This window comes from Silurus aristotelis, assembly GCF_946808225.1.
Source record: "Silurus aristotelis genome assembly, chromosome: 10".
Taxonomy (NCBI): Eukaryota; Metazoa; Chordata; class Actinopteri; order Siluriformes; family Siluridae; genus Silurus; species Silurus aristotelis.
The window spans coordinates 27,109,333-27,128,304 of NC_139583.1; the positions used below are offsets into that span (position 1 = coordinate 27,109,333).

The 18,972-nt window shown below is 34.7% G+C and overlaps 2 protein-coding genes across 2 annotated transcripts; both read right to left on the bottom strand.

The window, feature by feature from the left end:
* Positions 1-52: 52 nt before the first annotated feature.
* On the bottom strand, positions 53-4,112 carry LOC310731766 (uncharacterized protein; the record flags this gene model as incomplete). Its single annotated transcript, XM_083551613.1, has 16 exons — positions 3,996-4,112; positions 3,768-3,875; positions 3,530-3,618; positions 3,178-3,376; positions 2,976-3,089; positions 2,752-2,865; positions 2,482-2,570; positions 2,129-2,327; positions 1,934-2,047; positions 1,706-1,813; positions 1,468-1,556; positions 1,116-1,314; positions 914-1,027; positions 690-803; positions 421-509; positions 53-266 (listed from the first exon to the last, which is right to left on the bottom strand). Exons 2-16 carry the CDS (start codon positions 3,825-3,827, stop codon positions 53-55), a joined length of 1,905 nt encoding a protein of 634 aa, XP_083407739.1. The 5' UTR covers positions 3,828-3,875; positions 3,996-4,112.
* A 63-nt stretch (positions 4,113-4,175) lies between these two features.
* On the bottom strand, positions 4,176-15,044 carry LOC310731767 (uncharacterized protein; the record flags this gene model as incomplete). Its single annotated transcript, XM_083551614.1, has 40 exons — positions 14,764-15,044; positions 14,303-14,383; positions 14,062-14,150; positions 13,727-13,925; positions 13,541-13,651; positions 12,904-12,972; positions 12,680-12,768; positions 12,351-12,549; positions 12,159-12,269; positions 11,951-12,055; positions 11,729-11,817; positions 11,410-11,608; positions 11,213-11,326; positions 10,999-11,112; positions 10,729-10,817; positions 10,376-10,574; positions 10,181-10,294; positions 9,953-10,060; positions 9,715-9,803; positions 9,363-9,561; positions 9,161-9,274; positions 8,937-9,050; positions 8,667-8,755; positions 8,314-8,512; positions 8,119-8,232; positions 7,891-7,998; positions 7,653-7,741; positions 7,301-7,499; positions 7,099-7,212; positions 6,875-6,988; positions 6,605-6,693; positions 6,252-6,450; positions 6,057-6,170; positions 5,829-5,936; positions 5,591-5,679; positions 5,239-5,437; positions 5,037-5,150; positions 4,813-4,926; positions 4,544-4,632; positions 4,176-4,389 (listed from the first exon to the last, which is right to left on the bottom strand). Exons 1-40 carry the CDS (start codon positions 14,962-14,964, stop codon positions 4,176-4,178), a joined length of 5,151 nt encoding a protein of 1,716 aa, XP_083407740.1. The 5' UTR covers positions 14,965-15,044.
* Positions 15,045-18,972: the final 3,928 nt, after the last annotated feature.

An 18,972-nucleotide genomic window follows, 5' to 3' on the forward strand; every position in this document is an offset into this window, starting at 1 on the left:
GTCAAATGTATTGAATTACATGATTCTCTGATTTCCCGAATCCTGCTGCACATTATAAAAAACATACCTCATAGCCGTTTGATTTAATGGCAACAAAGATCTGGAAGACTCCTCCCTTGGTGAAGGGTTTATCAGTAGCAGATTCCTCTGTTTCCCAGCTTCCACTTCTGCAGGAGTTCAGGACGGTACGATCACCAATGCAAGGTTTGTAGTGAAAAGCGGTGTCATCAGCATCAGATGTTCCAGTTTTAAAATTCATTACAAAGCTGTGAAGACAATCAAAAGCATTACAAATGTTCGTCTTTTAATAGATTAACTCTTATTTAATCAATAAAAAAAATCTGAAGCTGAAGTTTTGACAACTGTAGAATTTATATGTTGTTTTTCTACTATTGTATTCAGGAGGGTTTAGGAGCGTACCTCTTCGCCTCAGCAGGAAGCGTCCCTTGTAAGAATACAGCCATGTCTTGTTTAAACCCTCCTGGGATTTTACCAACATAGGGAAGTTTCTGGAGACAGAACAATGTAAATTGCATAATTAGGGTACCATGTCAAGTAAGCACAAATATTATAAGGCTAATGTAAAAACTCACGATTTGTACATTATTATAGAGCAAGTTAAGTGAGTTTTAAACATTCCCACTGATATTTTCTGGTTCTCTGTCCATGTCACATACTGGATTACTTACTGGGTTACTGATTGGATGTGAAATCTCTAAAGGCATGGATGTTGCACACGAGGTTGAGGTCTGTGTGGCTGTGATTTTCTTTAGTTCTGTAAAGGATGGAGTAGTGCTCCAGCCCTGTGGTAAAAATTTAAATATTCAGCATGTTACTAAGTTTCAGCTTGACAAGAAAATCTGTAAGGAAATAAACATTTACAATATTAACAAAGAGAAACTTGCAAACATACATCAATTAAACCACAGACTTGCAGGGAAACGTCTCCACGAACGTTAAATGTAGAAAGTTTATCTAGAGGAATGCGATGCTTGAATGTGCAATGCTTAAAGCCATTCACATAGACCTGGAGACAGAAGATACATTTGATTATTGATTCCATTATTCCTTTAATTACAAAAGTATTAAAATTATTATAAAATATTAGAACACACCTCATAGCCCTCAGCGTTGATGACGAAAAGAATGATAAAGGCTCCTCCCTGCGTGAAGTTTTTAACAGGTGCAGTTTCCATCTTCTCCCAGTTTCCATTTCTGAAGCTGTTCAGGTTGGTATTTGCCCCGAAAACAGGCTTGTAGTGAAAAGCGATGTCATCACCATCGGCTGGCCCCGTTTTGAAATTTATTTCAAAGCTTTGAAGAAAAACAAAATTTTGCAAATTATTTGCCACCATTATGGTGAAGTTTTATGGATTAGAATTAAAGCTACAAAAAAGAAAAGAATGCCAAAAATTGTAAGTGTATTTTGCTTAATTTCTTATTTTTCAAAGTATTTTTAGAGCGTACCTCTTTGCATCGACAGGAACAGTTCCTTGGAAAACTACAGCTACATCTTGTCTTATTCCTCCTGCAATGTCACCCACATAGGGAACTGCCTGTGAAGAGAACAGTCCATGTGCACAATTAAATATACACCATGTCAAGTAGAAGAACAGATCCATGTGATGAGAAAATAACTTGTGTGAATTTAAGTTGTGTTTTTGACTAATGTCTGTCATGGCTTTCTGGCTGATATTTTACTTACTGGGTTGCTGACTGCATTAGAAATCTCTAATGGGATAAATGTTGAGCTTCCACTTCCCATCAGTACAGATCTCTTCTCTTTAATGAACAATGAAGGACACGTCCATTTCTGGTGATAAATGAAAAATATCGAGCATGATGTTTAAATCTGTGCTGTGCCCAGAAAACAAAGCAATTCAAATAATCAAACTACATTAGGAACATTGATGACAACCACTTTATTACTTACTTGAATAAACCCACAGAGGAGGGAGGAAATATCACCATTAAAGGTAATCGCTGAAACTTTCTCCAGAGGAATACGATGTTTGAATGTACAGTGTTTTACACCGTTTGTGTAGACCTGAAAAATAATTGGTAAAATCTATTAAGTTACATGATTCTCTGATTTTCAGAATCCTGCTGCACATTATAAAAAACATACCTCATAGCCGTCTGATTTAATGGCAACAAAAATCTGGAAGACTCCTCCCTTGGTGAAGGGTTTATCAGTAGCATATTCCTCTGTTTCCCAGCTTCCACTTCTGCAGGTGTTCAGGGCGGTACGATCACCAATGCGAGGGTTGTAGTGAAAAGCGGTGTCATCAGCATCAGATGTTCCAGTTTTAAAATTCATTACAAAGCTGTGAAGACAATCAAAAGCATTACAAATGTTCGTCTTTTAATAGATTAACTCTTATTTAATCAATAAAAAAAATCTGAAGCTGAAGTTTTGACAACTGTAGAATTTATATGTTGTTTTTCTACTATTGTATTCAGGAGGGTTTAGGAGCGTACCTCTTCGCCTCAGCAGGAAGAGTCCCTTGTAAGAATACAGCCATGTCTTGTTTAAACCCTCCTGGGATTTTTCCAACATAGGGAAGTTTCTGGAGACAGAACAATGTAAATTGCATAATTAGGGTACCATGTCAAGTTAGCACAAATATTATAAGGCCTAATTTAAAAACTCACGATTTGTACATTATTATAGAGCAAGTTAAGTGAGTTTTAAACATTCCCACTGATATTTTCTGGTTCTCTGTCCATGTCACATACTGGATTACTTACTGGGTTACTGATTGGATGTGAAATCTCTAAAGGCATGGATGTTGCACACGAGGTTGAGGTCTGTGTGGCTGTGATTTTCTTTAGTTCTGTAAAGGATGGAGTAGTGCTCCAGCCCTGTGGTAAAAATTAAAATATTCAGCATGTTACTAAGTTTCAGCTTGACAAGAAAATCTGTAAGGAAATAAACATTTACAATATTAACAAAGAGAAACTTGCAAACATACATCAATTAAACCACAGACTTGCAGGGAAACGTCTCCACGAACGTTAAATGTAGAAAGTTTATCTAGAGGAATGCGATGCTTGAATGTGCAATGCTTAAAGCCATTCACATAGACCTGGAGACAGAAGATACATTTGATTATTGATTCCATTATTCCTTTAATTACAAAAATATAAAAATTATTATAAAATATTAGAACACACCTCATAGCCCTCAGCGTTGATGACGAAAAGAATGATAAAGGCTCCTCCCTGGGTGAAGTTTTTAACAGGTGCAGTTTCCATCTTCTCCCAGTTTCCATTTCTGAAGCTGTTCAGGTTGGTATTTGCCCCAAAAACAGGCTTGTAGTGAAAAGCGATGTCATCACCATCGGCTGGCCCCGTTTTGAAATTTATTTCAAAGCTTTGAAGAAAAACAAAATTTTGCAAATTATTTGCCACCATTATGGGGAAGTTTTATGGATTAGAATTAAAGGAACAAAAAAGAAAAGACTGTCAAAAATTGTAAGTGTCTTTTTCTTAATTTCTTATTTTTCAAAGTATTTTTAGAGCGTACCTCTTTGCATCGACAGGAACAGTTCCTTGGAAAACTACAGCTACATCTTGTCTTATTCCTCCTGCAATTTCACCCACATAGGGAACTGCCTGTGAAGAGAACAGTCCATGTGCACAATTAAATATACACCATGTCAAGTAGAAGAACAGATCCATGTGATGAGAAAATAACTTGTGTGAATTTAAGTTGTGTTTTTGACTAATGTCTGTCATGGCTTTCTGGCTGATATTTTACTTACTGGGTTGCTGACTGCATTAGAAATCTCTAATGGGATAAATGTTGAGCTTCCACTTCCCATCAGTACAGATCTCTTCTCTTTAATGAACAATGAAGGACACGTCCATTTCTGGTGATAAATGAAAAATATCGAGCATGATGTTTAAATCTGTGCTGTGCCCAGAAAACAAAGCAATTCAAATAATCAAACTACATTAGGAACATTAATGACAACAACTTTATTACTTACTTGAATAAACCCACAGAGGAGGGAGGAAATATCACCATTAAAGGTAATCGCAGAAACTTTCTCCAGAGGAATACGATGTTTGAATGTACAGTGTTTTACACCGTTTGTGTAGACCTGAAAAATAATTGGTCAAATGTATTGAATTACATGATTCTCTGATTTCCCGAATCCTGCTGCACATTATAAAAAACATACCTCATAGCCGTTTGATTTAATGGCAACAAAGATCTGGAAGTCTCCTCCCTTGGTGAAGGGTTTATCAGTAGCAGATTCCTCTGTTTCCCAGCTTCCACTTCTGCAGGAGTTCAGGACGGTACGATCACCAATGCAAGGTTTGTAGTGAAAAGCGGTGTCATCAGCATCAGATGTTCCAGTTTTAAAATTCATTACAAAGCTGTGAAGACAATCAAAAGCATTACAAATGTTCGTCTTTTAATAGATTAACTCTTATTTAATCAATAAAAAAAATCTGAAGCTGAAGTTTTGACAACTGTAGAATTTATATGTTGTTTTTCTACTATTGTATTCAGGAGGGTTTAGGAGCGTACCTCTTCGCCTCAGCAGGAAGAGTCCCTTGTAAGAATACAGCCATGTCTTGTTTAAACCCTCCTGGGATTTTACCAACATAGGGAAGTTTCTGGAGACAGAACAATGTAAATTGCATAATTAGGGTACCATGTCAAGTAAGCACAAATATTATAAGGCTAATGTAAAAACTCACGATTTGTACATTATTATAGAGCAAGTTAAGTGAGTTTTAAACATTCCCACTGATATTTTCTGGTTCTCTGTCCATGTCACATACTGGATTACTTACTGGGTTACTGATTGGATGTGAAATCTCTAAAGGCATGGATGTTGCACACGAGGTTGAGGTCTGTGTGGCTGTGATTTTCTTTAGTTCTGTAAAGGATGGAGTAGTGCTCCAGCCCTGTGGTAAAAATTTAAATATTCAGCATGTTACTAAGTTTCAGCTTGACAAGAAAATCTGTAAGGAAATAAACATTTACAATATTAACAAAGAGAAACTTGCAAACATACATCAATTAAACCACAGACTTGCAGGGAAACGTCTCCACGAACGTTAAATGTAGAAAGTTTATCTAGAGGAATGCGATGCTTGAATGTGCAATGCTTAAAGCCATTCACATAGACCTGGAGACAGAAGATACATTTGATTATTGATTCCATTATTCCTTTAATTACAAAAGTATTAAAATTATTATAAAATATTAGAACACACCTCATAGCCCTCAGCGTTGATGACGAAAAGAATGATAAAGGCTCCTCCCTGCGTGAAGTTTTTAACAGGTGCAGTTTCCATCTTCTCCCAGTTTCCATTTCTGAAGCTGTTCAGGTTGGTATTTGCCCCGAAAACAGGCTTGTAGTGAAAAGCGATGTCATCACCATCGGCTGGCCCCGTTTTGAAATTTATTTCAAAGCTTTGAAGAAAAACAAAATTTTGCAAATTATTTGCCACCATTATGGTGAAGTTTTATGGATTAGAATTAAAGCTACAAAAAAGAAAAGAATGCCAAAAATTGTAAGTGTATTTTGCTTAATTTCTTATTTTTCAAAGTATTTTTAGAGCGTACCTCTTTGCATCGACAGGAACAGTTCCTTGGAAAACTACAGCTACATCTTGTCTTATTCCTCCTGCAATGTCACCCACATAGGGAACTGCCTGTGAAGAGAACAGTCCATGTGCACAATTAAATATACACCATGTCAAGTAGAAGAACAGATCCATGTGATGAGAAAATAACTTGTGTGAATTTAAGTTGTGTTTTTGACTAATGTCTGTCATGGCTTTCTGGCTGATATTTTACTTACTGGGTTGCTGACTGCATTAGAAATCTCTAATGGGATAAATGTTGAGCTTCCACTCCCCATCAGTACAGATCTCTTCTCTTTAATGAACAATGAAGGACACGTCCATTTCTGGTGATAAATGAAAAATATCGAGCATGATGTTTAAATCTGTGCTGTGCCCAGAAAACAAAGCAATTCAAATAATCAAACTACATTAGGAACATTGATGACAACCACTTTATTACTTACTTGAATAAACCCACAGAGGAGGGAGGAAATATCACCATTAAAGGTAATCGCTGAAACTTTCTCCAGAGGAATACGATGTTTGAATGTACAGTGTTTTACACCGTTTGTGTAGACCTGAAAAATAATTGGTAAAATCTATTAAGTTACATGATTCTCTGATTTTCAGAATCCTGCTGCACATTATAAAAAACATACCTCATAGCCGTCTGATTTAATGGCAACAAAAATCTGGAAGACTCCTCCCTTGGTGAAGGGTTTATCAGTAGCATATTCCTCTGTTTCCCAGCTTCCACTTCTGCAGGTGTTCAGGGCGGTACGATCACCAATGCGAGGGTTGTAGTGAAAAGCGGTGTCATCAGCATCAGATGTTCCAGTTTTAAAATTCATTACAAAGCTGTGAAGACAATCAAAAGCATTACAAATGTTCGTCTTTTAATAGATTAACTCTTATTTAATCAATAAAAAAAATCTGAAGCTGAAGTTTTGACAACTGTAGAATTTATATGTTGTTTTTCTACTATTGTATTCAGGAGGGTTTAGGAGCGTACCTCTTCGCCTCAGCAGGAAGAGTCCCTTGTAAGAATACAGCCATGTCTTGTTTAAACCCTCCTGGGATTTTTCCAACATAGGGAAGTTTCTGGAGACAGAACAATGTAAATTGCATAATTAGGGTACCATGTCAAGTTAGCACAAATATTATAAGGCCTAATTTAAAAACTCACGATTTGTACATTATTATAGAGCAAGTTAAGTGAGTTTTAAACATTCCCACTGATATTTTCTGGTTCTCTGTCCATGTCACATACTGGATTACTTACTGGGTTACTGATTGGATGTGAAATCTCTAAAGGCATGGATGTTGCACACGAGGTTGAGGTCTGTGTGGCTGTGATTTTCTTTAGTTCTGTAAAGGATGGAGTAGTGCTCCAGCCCTGTGGTAAAAATTAAAATATTCAGCATGTTACTAAGTTTCAGCTTGACAAGAAAATCTGTAAGGAAATAAACATTTACAATATTAACAAAGAGAAACTTGCAAACATACATCAATTAAACCACAGACTTGCAGGGAAACGTCTCCACGAACGTTAAATGTAGAAAGTTTATCTAGAGGAATGCGATGCTTGAATGTGCAATGCTTAAAGCCATTCACATAGACCTGGAGACAGAAGATACATTTGATTATTGATTCCATTATTCCTTTAATTACAAAAATATAAAAATTATTATAAAATATTAGAACACACCTCATAGCCCTCAGCGTTGATGACGAAAAGAATGATAAAGGCTCCTCCCTGGGTGAAGTTTTTAACAGGTGCAGTTTCCATCTTCTCCCAGTTTCCATTTCTGAAGCTGTTCAGGTTGGTATTTGCCCCAAAAACAGGCTTGTAGTGAAAAGCGATGTCATCACCATCGGCTGGCCCCGTTTTGAAATTTATTTCAAAGCTTTGAAGAAAAACAAAATTTTGCAAATTATTTGCCACCATTATGGGGAAGTTTTATGGATTAGAATTAAAGGAACAAAAAAGAAAAGACTGTCAAAAATTGTAAGTGTCTTTTTCTTAATTTCTTATTTTTCAAAGTATTTTTAGAGCGTACCTCTTTGCATCGACAGGAACAGTTCCTTGGAAAACTACAGCTACATCTTGTCTTATTCCTCCTGCAATTTCACCCACATAGGGAACTGCCTGTGAAGAGAACAGTCCATGTGCACAATTAAATATACACCATGTCAAGTAGAAGAACAGATCCATGTGATGAGAAAATAACTTGTGTGAATTTAAGTTGTGTTTTTGACTAATGTCTGTCATGGCTTTCTGGCTGATATTTTACTTACTGGGTTGCTGACTGCATTAGAAATCTCTAATGGGATAAATGTTGAGCTTCCACTTCCCATCAGTACAGATCTCTTCTCTTTAATGAACAATGAAGGACACGTCCATTTCTGGTGATAAATGAAAAATATCGAGCATGATGTTTAAATCTGTGCTGTGCCCAGAAAACAAAGCAATTCAAATAATCAAACTACATTAGGAACATTAATGACAACAACTTTATTACTTACTTGAATAAACCCACAGAGGAGGGAGGAAATATCACCATTAAAGGTAATCGCAGAAACTTTCTCCAGAGGAATACGATGTTTGAATGTACAGTGTTTTACACCGTTTGTGTAGACCTGAAAAATAATTGGTCAAATGTATTGAATTACATGATTCTCTGATTTCCCGAATCCTGCTGCACATTATAAAAAACATACCTCATAGCCGTTTGATTTAATGGCAACAAAGATCTGGAAGACTCCTCCCTTGGTGAAGGGTTTATCAGTAGCAGATTCCTCTGTTTCCCAGCTTCCACTTCTGCAGGAGTTCAGGACGGTACGATCACCAATGCAAGGTTTGTAGTGAAAAGCGGTGTCATCAGCATCAGATGTTCCAGTTTTAAAATTCATTACAAAGCTGTGAAGACAATCAAAAGCATTACAAATGTTCGTCTTTTAATAGATTAACTCTTATTTAATCAATAAAAAAAATCTGAAGCTGAAGTTTTGACAACTGTAGAATTTATATGTTGTTTTTCTACTATTGTATTCAGGAGGGTTTAGGAGCGTACCTCTTCGCCTCAGCAGGAAGAGTCCCTTGTAAGAATACAGCCATGTCTTGTTTAAACCCTCCTGGGATTTTTCCAACATAGGGAAGTTTCTGGAGACAGAACAATGTAAATTGCATAATTAGGGTACCATGTCAAGTAAGCACAAATATTATAAGGCCTAATGTAAAAACTCACGATTTGTACATTATTATAGAGCAAGTTAAGTGAGTTTTAAACATTCCCACTGATATTTTCTGGTTCTCTGTCCATGTCACATACTGGATTACTTACTGGGTTACTGATTGGATGTGAAATCTCTAAAGGCATGGATGTTGCACACGAGGTTGAGGTCTGTGTGGCTGTGATTTTCTTTAGTTCTGTAAAGGATGGAGTAGTGCTCCAGCCCTGTGGTAAAAATTTAAATATTCAGCATGTTACTAAGTTTCAGCTTGACAAGAAAATCTGTAAGGAAATAAACATTTACAATATTAACAAAGAGAAACTTGCAAACATACATCAATTAAACCACAGACTTGCAGGGAAACGTCTCCACGAACGTTAAATGTAGAAAGTTTATCTAGAGGAATGCGATGCTTGAATGTGCAATGCTTAAAGCCATTCACATAGACCTGGAGACAGAAGATACCTTCGATTATTGATTCCATTATTCCTTTAATTACAAAAGTATTAAAATTATTATAAAATATTAGAACACACCTCATAGCCCTCAGCGTTGATGACGAAAAGAATGATAAAGGCTCCTCCCTGCGTGAAGTTTTTAACAGGTGCAGTTTCCATCTTCTCCCAGTTTCCATTTCTGAAGCTGTTCAGGTTGGTATTTGCCCCGAAAACAGGCTTGTAGTGAAAAGCGATGTCATCACCATCGGCTGGCCCCGTTTTGAAATTTATTTCAAAGCTTTGAAGAAAAACAAAATTTTGCAAATTATTTGCCACCATTATGGGGAAGTTTTATGGATTAGAATTAAAGGTACAAAAAAGAAAAGAATGCCAAAAATTGTAAGTGTCTTTTTCTTAATTTCTTATTTTTCAAAGTATTTTTAGAGCGTACCTCTTTGCATCGACAGGAACAGTTCCTTGGAAAACTACAGCTACATCTTGTCTTATTCCTCCTGCAATTTCACCCACATAGGGAACTGCCTGTGAAGAGAACAGTCCATGTGCACAATTAAATATACACCATGTCAAATAGAAGAACAGATCCATGTGATGAGAAAATAACTTGTGTGAATTTAAGTTGTGTTTTTGACTAATGTCTGTCATGGCTTTCTGGCTGATATTTCACTTACTGGGTTGCTGACTGCATTAGAAATCTCTAATGGGATAAATGTTGAGCTTCCACTTCCCATCAGTACAGATCTCTTCTCTTTAATGAACAATGAAGGACACGTCCATTTCTGGTGATAAATGAAAAATATCGAGCATGATGTTTAAATCTGTGCTGTGCCCAGAAAACAAAGCAATTCAAATAATCAAACTACATTAGGAACATTAATGACAACTACTTTATTACTTACTTGAATAAACCCACAGAGGAGGGAGGAAATATCACCATTAAAGGTAATCGCAGAAACTTTCTCCAGAGGAATACGATGTTTGAATGTACAGTGTTTTACACCGTTTGTGTAGACCTGAAAAATAATTGGTCAAATGTATTGAATTACATGATTCTCTGATTTCCCGAATCCTGCTGCACATTATAAAAAACATACCTCATAGCCGTTTGATTTAATGGCAACAAAGATCTGGAAGACTCCTCCCTTGGTGAAGGGTTCATCAGTAGCATATTCCTCTGTTTCCCAGCTTCCACTTCTGCAGGAGTTCAGGACGGTACGATCACCAATGCAAGGTTTGTAGTGAAAAGCGGTGTCATCAGCATCAGATGTTCCAGTTTTAAAATTCATTACAAAGCTGTGAAGACAATCAAAAGCATTACAAATGTTCGTCTTTTAATAGATTAACTCTTATTTAATCAATAAAAAAAATCTGAAGCTGAAGTTTTGACAACTGTAGAATTTATATGTTGTTTTTCTACTATTGTATTCAGGAGGGTTTAGGAGCGTACCTCTTCGCCTCAGCAGGAAGAGTCCCTTGTAAGAATACAGCCATGTCTTGTTTAAACCCTCCTGGGATTTTTCCAACATAGGGAAGTTTCTGGAGACAGAACAATGTAAATTGCATAATTAGGGTGCCATGTCAAGTTAGCACAAATATTATAAGGCCTAATGTAAAAACTCACGATTTATACATTATTATAGAGCAAGTTAAGTTGGTTTTAAACATTCTCTTAAATATGTTCTGGTTCCCTTTCCATATCATGTACTGGTTTACTTACAGGGTTACTGATTGAATGTGAAATCTCAAAAGGCATGGATGTTGCACACGAGGTTGACGTCTGTGTGGCTGTGATTTTCTTTAGTTCTGTAAAGGTTGAAGTAGTGCTCCAGCCCTGTGGAGTAAATTAAGATATGTTACTAAAATTCAGCTTAAAAATAGAGTAAATAAGTAATTTTTGTTTTTCATTAAGAATAATACATATGCAAACATACATCAATAAAACCACAGACTTGGATGGAAACATTTCCATGAATGTTCAATGTAGAAATCTTCTCTAGAGGAATGCGGTGCTTGAATGTGCAATGCTTAAAGCCATTCACATAGACCTACAGAAAAAGATGCATTTGATTATTGATTAAAATATTATTTTAATTACTAGAATAATTAAATGATAAAATAACAGACAAACCTCATAGCCCTCAGCATTAATGATGAAAAGAATAATGAATCCACCTCCCCTGGTGAAGGGTTTGTCAGGTGCATTTTCCTGCTTTAACCAGCATCCACTTTGGAGGGTGTTCATAGCAGTATAATTACCAATGTGAGGGTTGTAGTGAAAAGCGATGTCATTACTGTCTGCTGGCCCCGTTTTGAAATTTATGGCAAAACTGCGAAAATAAGAAATGTATTGCAAAAATAGAAATAATTTCATGAATTTTTGTTTCATTAAATGCAGTAGCTGAATTATATTTTTCTACTTTATACTTTTAAGTGCTTTTATATCATACCCTTTTGAATCTGCAGGAACAGTCCCTTGAAAAACTACAGCAAAATCCTTTTTTATCCCTCCTGGGATTTGACCAACATAGGGAATTGCCTGGTATGACAAAAAACAATGTGCACAATCAGGTCTCCATCTTGAAAAACAAGAGCAACTATGATTAAATTCCTGTTTTCTGCCTTTTAAAGCATTTTCTGATTGTGTCTGTCTTGAAGGCTCCTTCACTCACTGGGTTGGTGATTGGATAATAAACCTCTAATGGGATGAATGCCTGGAGTCCGATCCCCATCAGTATAACTTTGCTTTCTTTGAACAAAGAAGCAGCTGCCCATTTCTAGATCAAAAATGTACAAATCAAGATAGATCTTTAAATAAATAAATAAATAAATAAATAAATAAATAAATAAATAAATAAATAAATAAAACTATTTATTTACTTCAAATCCCATCCAGTAGATTAAAACATCTCCCAATACTGCCAAAGTAGTAACACTTTCTATAGGAATTCGGTGATTGAACCTGTAGAGAGGTGTTCCATTCACATGGACCTGTAGTAGAGTTGCAAATTTATTTAGACATTACTCATAAACTTTGTTCATCTATTTTTAAAGATTTATTTTGCTGCCCACCTCATAGTTATCCTTATTGATGATAAACAGCAATTTGAAGTTTGACCCCTTCACAAAGGGCGTAACAGGACCCAATTCTTCCTTCTGCCATGCCCCTTTCCTGAAGATGTTCATGTATACGTACTGACCAAACCGGGGGTTGAAATGGAAAGCGACATCATCCGAATCTTTTAACCCAGTTTTGAAGTTTATTTGAAACCTGCATTTTAATTACACAATAAAAGGAAATGGTTTTAAAAGTTATTCCCACTGAACTTTATAATGTTATAATGTAAAATTATAATTATATATAAAGAAATAAAAAATAAGTGGAAAAAATTATAGTATACTGTTGGGCATTAGCAGGAACAGCTCCTTCAACATGCAGTCGCATTCCTGATTTTATACCTTCAGTTATTGGTCCAGCATAGGGAATTTTCTGTGGCACAAAGAACACATTATAATTACGAAGACATAGAATTATAAAACGATTATTATCTTTTATTATCATTGTGATCATTAGCAATATAAAAAAAAAATCAATGTTTTCTTTTAAATTTGCTATCAAACTCACAGGCTGGAGAATTGGATTTGAAACTTCAGATGAGATGGTAAAGGTGCTCGTGACTGTTTGGGTCAAATTCTGAACAAAAACATAGTTAGCAAAAAGATTTACATTACTACTGCAATGATTATTGTATGTTTAGCATTGAAAAGATTATATATTTAAGTTTTTTTAATTGAGCAATCTCATATCTGTACATTTAAAAAAAACATTCTAAACCCAAAATTTAAATTTAGCATTTTACTGATTTACTAATAATGACACCTGACCACAACATAAATTTTAAATTAAGGATACACTTAATAAACATTATATAAATATACTGGACAGTCATTTTTACTCCTTATACATGTTTAAAAAGTAAATAAATAAATATATAAATTCCGATTCACATTTAAAGTCATAACACATTGTCAATTATAAATGTTTAAAATTGAATTGTATACTGATTAAAAATACTTTAAATGGAGTCAATGTTAAACTAGCACTGACCTATAGCTAGCATTAGCATACATGTCAGTTAGGGGGAAACTATCATGAAGGCTTGGAGGAAAATGACCACAAGTGACAACGTAGGCCACTATTTCTCAAAGCATAAAACAAAAATCATTATGACTATTATAAATATTATAACTGATTTACTTACTTCAAAACCCAACCAAAATATTAAAACGTCTCCTAATATTGCCAGGGTAGTGACGCTTTCTAGAGGAATTCGGTGACTGAATGTGTAGATGTGTGATCCGTTCACATGGACCTAAAGAAGAGCTGTATTAAGACTTTAATCATATAATTTATTCATCTATTTTTAGTAATTTATTTAGCTGCTCACCTCATAGTTATCCTTATTGATGATAAACAACAATTTAAAGGGTGAGCCCTTCACAAAGGGCTTATCAGGACCCAATTCTTCCTTCTGCCATGCCCCTTTCCTGAAGATGTTCATGTATACGTACTGACCAAACCGGGGGTTGAAATGGAAAGCGACATCATCCGAATCTTTTACCCCAGTTTTGAAGTTTATTTGAAACCTGCATAAAAAATAAAAAAATTTTCAATTGCAAAATAGAAATAAACGGTTTTGAAAGTTATTTCAACTGAACTTTATAATGTATAATTATAATGAAATATAAAGAAATATAAAATTATGGAGAAAAAATTACATACTGTTGGGCATTAGCAGGAACAGTTCCTACAACATGCAGTCGCATCCCTGGTTTTATACCTCCAGTTATTGGTCCAACATAGGGAATTGGCTGTAATACATTTAATAAATTACAATTTCCCAGATATAAAATTATACAATTATTTTTAGGTTCTATTTCCTGAGAATTATAGGAAAAAAATCTAAAGAATTGTATTCCTCAATTATTTCAATATACTTTAGGCTGTGAATTCTTTTACTCACAGGCTGAATGAGTGGTTTTGAAACTTCAGCTGGGATTGTAATTTCCACATGCTCCATAAATGGAAATGTTTTGCTTTCCTGCTGATGGATAACAAAATCGTTATCAGAATTAATTCAAATGTTTTCAAGCTTTCATAGCTGAAATTGACAAACAGAACTTGCTCAAAAATCATCATGATATTGTATAATCATATAAAATAGATAAATATATAAACTGGGTTTGTGATGATAATAATAGTAAATGTTGCAAATTTATTATGGTATAATTATTAATTAAATAGCATATACTGTATATTAATTATATTGCGCTACACACACACACACACACACACACACACACACACACACACACACACACACACACACACACACACACACACACACACAAGAACTAATCTGGAATGGGTGGATAGGGTTTTCCCCAATGGATTTTGCCTATAACAGCAAAGAACAGTACTTACAAACACCTGCCCCATGTGAGGGCCGAATTCATGATGACCAAGATGGCCACGATGACCAGGAATTCCCCGATGTCCATGATGCTCATGATGTCCACGATGTCCATGATGCTCATGATGTTCATGTTGTTCATGATGACCAGGGTGACCAGGATGCTCATGATGACCCCTTCCCCTTCCTTGTCCTCTGCCTCTACAGCTCATGATGGTGAACAACCGGATCAGAAGACGTGAAGATGCACACAACAGGCAAACTCCTGTGAGAACAGGATGAATGTCTGAACGTGTGCACAGAGCTTTATAGTGTACCATTAATGGGGTGGAACTTCTTTTTGTCCAGGGGCAATGAAAGTCTCTAAGATGTTTTAATAAATGTTATGAACTAGTTTAAACTCGTTAGCCCTTTGGCAATGAACCCAAACTTTCACACGAAACTCAAAAAAACTTGATGTAATGTACAGTGAAGTAGCGTGTTACTCAATAAACCCATAGTAATTCAATAACATAATGTTGAATGTAAATTTATTTGTGGGTATATGATTTACATAAAGGTAAATATTGTAATGCATATGTATATAAGTTCATGCAAGTTCATGCAAGACAACTGGAGAATTGATATTTTTGCAACACACTTGCAAAACATTTTGCAAAACATTTTTTCTTTTTTTCTTTTTTATTATTTATAAAGGCAAACAATAATATGTAAGGCCAGGTAATGTCGGAGAGCATGTATTGCAATATCCAAATTAACATATCAGAATTTTGGGGGCTCATTTAGAAGAGACACCTTAAAGAACTCAAATTAACTCATATTTAGGTGTCCTCACAATTATTGCAAAAAAAAAATAATAATAATAATTATTTAAAAACTGAAAAAAAATTCTCAATTCAATGTTGACTTGGCTTTCTTGTAAACAGAGCCAGTCTCAAAACATTTTTGCCCTGTTGAAACATATAGCGTTTTTTCCCCAAATGCTGTCTGTCTGGAACAATTTGCTTATACTAGGCTACACAAACACACACACACATATATATATATATATATATATATATATATATATATATATATATATATATATATATATATATATATATATATATATATATATATATATGTAAGTATGTAATTAGTATTTCTATTATTTATTTAGTTTGAGCCAAATTATACTTTGGCTTTAGACCAAACGAGTAAACTTTACATTTGTCAGAAACAAAAGCATAATGAAATACACTGTCTCAGCAGTGGCATATTTGTGGGCTTTGAGATTTCTTAAAATCATTTATATGTAGTCTGGATTTTTTTAAATGTAGTGGATTTTTTTTTTTCTAAAACACACTGTGTTAGAACTCTGTTTTACATTTCGTGTTATATAAATCATTATATAAATAATAATAGTGCTAATGCTAAAAGAAAAGTTATCTATTATACTTTATTATTATGTTAGGTCATGTCGAACTGAGCAGACAAACATCTGATTGTATTGTACTTCATTCTAATGTGGTAATCCAGAAAAGAGAAATAACCACAGAAGGCTAAATAATTTCTGGATGCACTGTTTATCAAATATGCTGTATGTATGTAATGTATGTATCTAATATGAATGGTTCATAGGCATACTAGTGTTTTCTGCAGTCTCAATAAGCATGTAGTACTCGAATATACATTTAGTACTTCTGAATCTACAAAGTGTGTTATAATAAAGATTATAAGATCATGTCACATAAGTCTTAGCTCTAAATAGCAGTTTAAGGCAAATTAGCAAATAAAAAAATATAATATTTAATTTCAAATAACCTCTTATCTGTGTATAATCTGAATCATACCTGAGGTACAGTAGCTGAGGTAAAGTTTTTAATTTGCTATTCAAATGATTATTTCTCGGAGAGGTCTTCTTGTGAGCCAAGGGCATAAAGCCAGGGGGATAAATACCAAAAAAGGCACAATAGACATCAGGCAACCATTGCGTGCTTTTACTGTTAATTAATAGGTTATATAATGTCAGTTGAAGCAGCTATTTTTACTACACCTTAAATTTAATTACCCATTTGCTTTCCTATTCTTTACCTCTACAGACATTTTGGGAAACAATTTCATAAGTATAAAGGGCCAAATCAACTAGATAGGACATCATAATCTAATAAAAAAATTTGTATAAAACTAAAGTTCAGTTAAACTAAACTAAATGTACTAAACAAAATGTACTGTTTCTAAAATACTGTCATCTGTTCATTCTATGCATCTAGACATCAGTTTTATATTTTGGAACTGTAAATTGTGGGTAGTTCACTCTATCAAGGCTTAATCTGCACAATAAGACTTAACAGAATAGAAAGCAACTGGCATTGTATCTTGAGGAAAGTAGTTGAAATTTTAACATTTGAATTCTAACTGGAATTATGGATATTTATTTAATCAGAATGTGAATCATAATCAGAATACTTTACTGATCCTATAGGTTAATAGTTTTGTTGCATTGCCTGCAATAGAGCTCTGATCTCAACTCAATTGAACACGTTTGGGATGAATTTAAAGTGCACCCCAGGCATCCTCACCTCAACGACATTAGTACCTGAGTTTTCTAACACCTGTGTGACTGAATGAGCACAAATCTCCATAAGCAAAAGCAAAAATCTAATGGAACATTTACCTATAAAATGAAACAGCAAATGGACACTAAATGTGGAATAGTCTTCAAAATGCATATTTGAATCTTATGGTTAGGTGTCCACAATCAATTGTGTATTTGTGCTTATACACACACATACACAGCTGTGCCACATTTATATTTATGGCATATAGTTAGTTTTATACTTGAGTAATGAGAAGGTGTGTTGAACTTAGGCTGATAGACATAGCAGTATATATGTAGAGGTGCAACTAAATAAACATTGTTGTATTATTAACTCAATGTAGATTATAGCACGGAGTTAAAATTAAACTTTTAGTTTATAATGGTAAATGCGTTAAATTAAATGTGAACTTTAGACTTAAAAACAGAAAAAAGATCAATGGTGAGGTTAAATCAGTCAAAAGAAAATAAAATGACTATAGACACATGCAAAACATCCAATGTTGTAATGCAGGAAGATCAAAGCAGAATATTCTAATTTATTTTGCAATATCTGATTTGCAATGTCAATTTGCATCTAAAAAAAATATTTTCTTCAACTGTGAGAAATGACATCAACTCCAAATATGACTGGATGTCGGCACACTTCTAAATGGCAACCTTTTTGCTTAGATTAAAAAGAATTAACTTAAAATAGAAATTTTTCTTTTTTTCTTTTTTAGCTCAGAAAGAATGCTGTTCACCTTTCCAATGAGACCTTCAGACATCTTTCTTCTCCCATACATCTTACATGCTTCATACAGTCAAATATGAGAACAAGTATGCGCAAATGTTTAGTTTATTCTTTTATTAAAATTTACCAACTTTAAAATGTTTCATTTACAGTTTACAATAATCAAAACCAATATCAATTGTAATCATAGCAACAGTCTCTATTGTCATCGGGACAATCAGGAAATCAAGTTGCAGACATTTTTTATTTGTATGTATAGTAGTATCTGGCTGTCATGAGGTGGTATCAAAAAGTTTTGAGATTAGCTCTGTTTACAAGAAAGTACTTTATTTATCTATGTTTACTCACTATCACCTTCAAAATAGTCCCCTTGCACAGCAATGCAATGCTCCCTGCGTTCCTAACAATTTTGGAATATGTCCTGGAAGTCTTCTATTTTTAAAGTGTGTCATACACCTTCTGCTATTTACGCTGGATCTCAGCAGTGTTGTTAAAATGCCAAACTGAAGGTTTAATCTTTGGGAAAAAAACAAAGGTCCATAAGAACCAAATCTGGCTATTAGGCTGGGTGCAGAAGTGGGATCATGTGGGTTGTTCTCAGATGATCATCATGCACAAGTTGGTTTTGACATTTTGGAGGGATGAGCTCTTTGAAGGTGTTCCTGAACTCTTGTCATCTTCCAGTGATGTTCTTCCACACTTGAAGCATGTGTGCCACTCAAAACACCTTAACTTAACAACTTAAATGTAGCATCACCGTATGTCGTTCATATGTCATGTCAGATTTGCCCAGGTTCACAGAGAATTTGGTGTTTGCTCTTTGTTTTAACTTGCTGTTTATGATGAAATCGCAGACGTGGTAACACACGTGAATAGAATAGCACCAGTTAGCACCATTAGTCTCAAACC